The sequence below is a fragment of the Teleopsis dalmanni genome, chromosome 1 (assembly GCF_002237135.1).
Source record: "Teleopsis dalmanni isolate 2A chromosome 1, ASM223713v2, whole genome shotgun sequence".
In the NCBI taxonomy this organism is placed as follows: domain Eukaryota; kingdom Metazoa; phylum Arthropoda; class Insecta; order Diptera; family Diopsidae; genus Teleopsis; species Teleopsis dalmanni.
In genome coordinates this window covers 101,654,480-101,658,011 of record NC_051846.1, presented here as the reverse complement: position 1 = coordinate 101,658,011, position 3,532 = coordinate 101,654,480, and the positions used below count along the sequence as shown (strand labels likewise).

Here is a 3,532-nt window from a genome sequence, read left to right as displayed (position 1 = left end):
AAGAAATTTTTATATTTCTTTTTTGTGTTTTTTTCTCCTTTTGCTCTTTGAGGTGTTGTTATTGCTTCCTTGAATTATAATGTAAGTAGTAAAAAGAATTATTCGCTATTTTATATTCATTCATGCCTACTTGCTTTGTGTTTAAATATGAACATATGGACATTGATATTTTTGTATGTAATTTCGGGGGCAAAAGATATCAAAATTTTATTTGCAGCATTGAAACAATTTTTCATTATGATGGCATTTGAAGAAAGAATTATAATTTTTTTCGTAATTAATTATCGCATTTACATAATATTTATACATATTAAATCTTAGCAAGAATACATATGTATATCATATGTAAATCATAAGAATACATATGTATATAAAATATTTATCAATAATTGGTAAAATATTTTTTAAAAATAGTAAGCTTTAGCTTTACCAAATGTATTACAATAAAATTATATAGAAATCAATTTAAGATGAATAAAACAATCTAAAATTAAACCTTCAGTTTACATGGCAGTTTAAATAATTAACGCTATTTCGCAAATATATGCGCTTCACAGATACTGAATAAGTATAAACGGAACATCAGTACAAGGGGTACAAGTGTATCGACTATTAGCTTTTGCAAGCGGATAATTGCCGAGAAATGGAGATTTATTTAAATAACTGCATAATCATTTATAGTTACTAGATCGACATACATGAAAGGTTATCGTTAATAAAATAGAAGTGACAATTTTCATGTTACTAGTTGCGCACTAATTTCCAAACCACCTTTGAGGTATAATGCATGGCGCGTTTTTTTTTACATGGTGTCCCCAGGAGGCCTAGTCCATGATAACGAAGAAATTTTGTTTAAAAAAAATAATATAGAAAAGAGATTTTTTTTACTATTTCAAATTTTTTTTTATTATTTGTTCTCTATTTCGACTATAGTTTATAATCGTTCTCAAGAATTTGAAGAACTTTAGTTTTTTATGTTAATATACATTAGTATTTTTGACAAAAAGATTTTTTACATATAAATGATAAAGAAATATATTATCACACATAAATAATTGGAAAATAGAATGGTAAAAAAGAAGAAAGAAAACAACCTGTAGAAGATTTTCCGAAAATACTCCTAAACCTGCCTAAAATCCTACCACAACAAGGCCCAATGACAAAACGACAACAAACAACGCTCAGGAATAGAGGAATACCACCACCAATAAGAGAACACATTTGTTAGTTCTTGCCGTTATTAGATATATATATGATACATGATTTTTTATTGTTTATATGTATAAATTGCTTTGTTTAAAATATTATTGTATATTAACACAAAAAATTATAAATTGATCAATATCCCGTGAATAACCATAAAAAATAGCGAAAGTTTCTACGTAATAAATATTAATATTCACATTTTTATACATATTTATTAACGCATGTTTATTAATAACTATCTTAAAATTAATTCACTTAAACTATGTATTTTGAACAAAATAAATAAATAAAGTAAGTAGTTATGGTAATAAATAAATTATAAATAGATGTTATTAAGCCTGTATTAGGGCAAATTTGTAATATAAGGTCATATAACAATTTATGCCTTAGTCGATTTCACTTTCTCTACCATCCATATACAGTGCTTACGAAGTAATATAAGCAGAATAAAGTCCAGCAATTCAATTCGATGAAGTCTGCAGGCCCCAATAAACCAACTCGGACTTGAAAGAATGCATTGTTCCCTCATTACTTTTCTAATTTCAAAAGTTTCCGGCTTTTGTTTAAACATCTTCTTAAATATGGACACATGCTTGCAGCTGACATTAACAAATTCTTCAGTGGGTGCAACAAGTTTACCGAAATCTGTGGATTTGTTATAATTTTTATAAAATAGAAATAGTTCTGTTGGTGCTGTCAAAAACTCATTCGATTTTCTGATGCTTTTATTACATGATGAACAACTTAATTTCGGTAAAACTCGAGATGCGACGTAACCCAAAAAATATCGAAGTGATGGCAATTCACTGTCTAAAACGTCATGGTTCTCGGATATGTACGACATCACAGTATTTTGAATGGAAATTTCATCCTGATTGCCCGAATTGTCGTTTGTTTCGTGAACTATTAAAGAAACTTCATTACTCGGTGATATTTCTTCATCTACAACCGACTGAAACACATTATCATCCTCCACAGTTTCGCAATTTCCCACTGTTGTGGATAATAAAATTTTACGCGTTATAACTTTCGCCAGCATATAATTAATTTCTGATACGGATGGATTTTTGTTATAACCGCCTCTCTGCCGTAATATTGAAAATGTGTTTTCAAGTTTGTCTTGACAAAGAAAATTTGTCATTATAAAGAATATTTCACTATTGCTTCGAAAAATTTCCTCCGCAAGCTGAACAACTCCATTAAGCGTGATTTTAAAGCCTGTCAGGAAATGAACAGTTTTCTTTGGATCGGTAAACTTAACGGAATTGAAATAAAGGATGAATTCCTTTATATAGTTTATTACAATTCCGTCGACCTGCAACGCACAAGAGTATGGATTTTTGGAATACAGGGTACAGGAGTTCATGCAGTCAAATATTTTATCAATTTTTTCAATAAAATTGGCAGTTGCTACTGCCACTTCATTGCTGACATTGTTAAAACCTCCAGTTCCCACAATGGTTCTTATTGCGGCTTGCACTGTCTTACTAAATAATTGTGTCGCAAACTTAACCCTCATTTTTTCAAAATTTTTTGGTTCTATATGTTGCCTACTTAGTTTAGGACACATTTTTGTAGTTGCGTATCTTTCTCGCTCCCACAGTTCATTCAGTACTTTAAAGCTCACAATGCCGTCTGCCGTTGTTAGGTCACATGTCATAAGCCCATTACGGAGACATTTAATCAAGTGCGGAAAATCATACATGCAAAATATTTTGTTGTCTTCGAAATCAAAGAATGGCTTTTCAGGTACAATTTCAAAGGTAGAGAATGTTTTCCTATTTGCTGAACCTTGGTCGCAAGAAATAACTCTTACAATAGTACCAAGCTCATGTTTGAGGAGCCGCAAATTTTCCAATATTATATTACTTAAGCAGTCTCCATCCATGCCATTTTCAGTAATAAAATAATTTAATATAAATGACCAATTTGAAAACATTCCCTTCACAATGAACAGGCATATGCTTTTACCAATTTTATCAGTTCTGAAAAAGTCCACATCTTCAAAACCATCAATTTGGTCCAATACCGAGTTATACCGTAGCTCTGGCCTTAATTTCATTTCGTCAACAATAAGTATTGCATTCTCTCGGTCAATCTGCCTAAGCATGCTTATTTTTTTCGCAAGCATATGGAAACATTCATTTTTAAAACCAGGTTGCAAATTCTTGATGGGCGTCCAATTTATAATAGAATTTTCATGGGGTAACGTAAGGTTTAGTTTGTTCCTCATGAATAAATATGCTGAACGAGACTTTAGGTACAAATTAAGAGCCAGTTCTCTTGACGCTTCATCGTACTCCCTATTTCGAGATCCTACAAGCAT

The 3,532-nt window shown here is 30.7% G+C and overlaps 1 protein-coding gene across 1 annotated transcript; it reads right to left on the bottom strand.

Annotated features, from left to right (window-relative positions):
* Positions 1 to 1,585: 1,585 nt before the first annotated feature.
* On the bottom strand, positions 1,586 to 3,532 carry LOC119663067. Its single transcript, XM_038072737.1, has one exon. It carries the CDS (start codon positions 3,530 to 3,532, stop codon positions 1,586 to 1,588), a length of 1,947 nt encoding a protein of 648 aa, XP_037928665.1.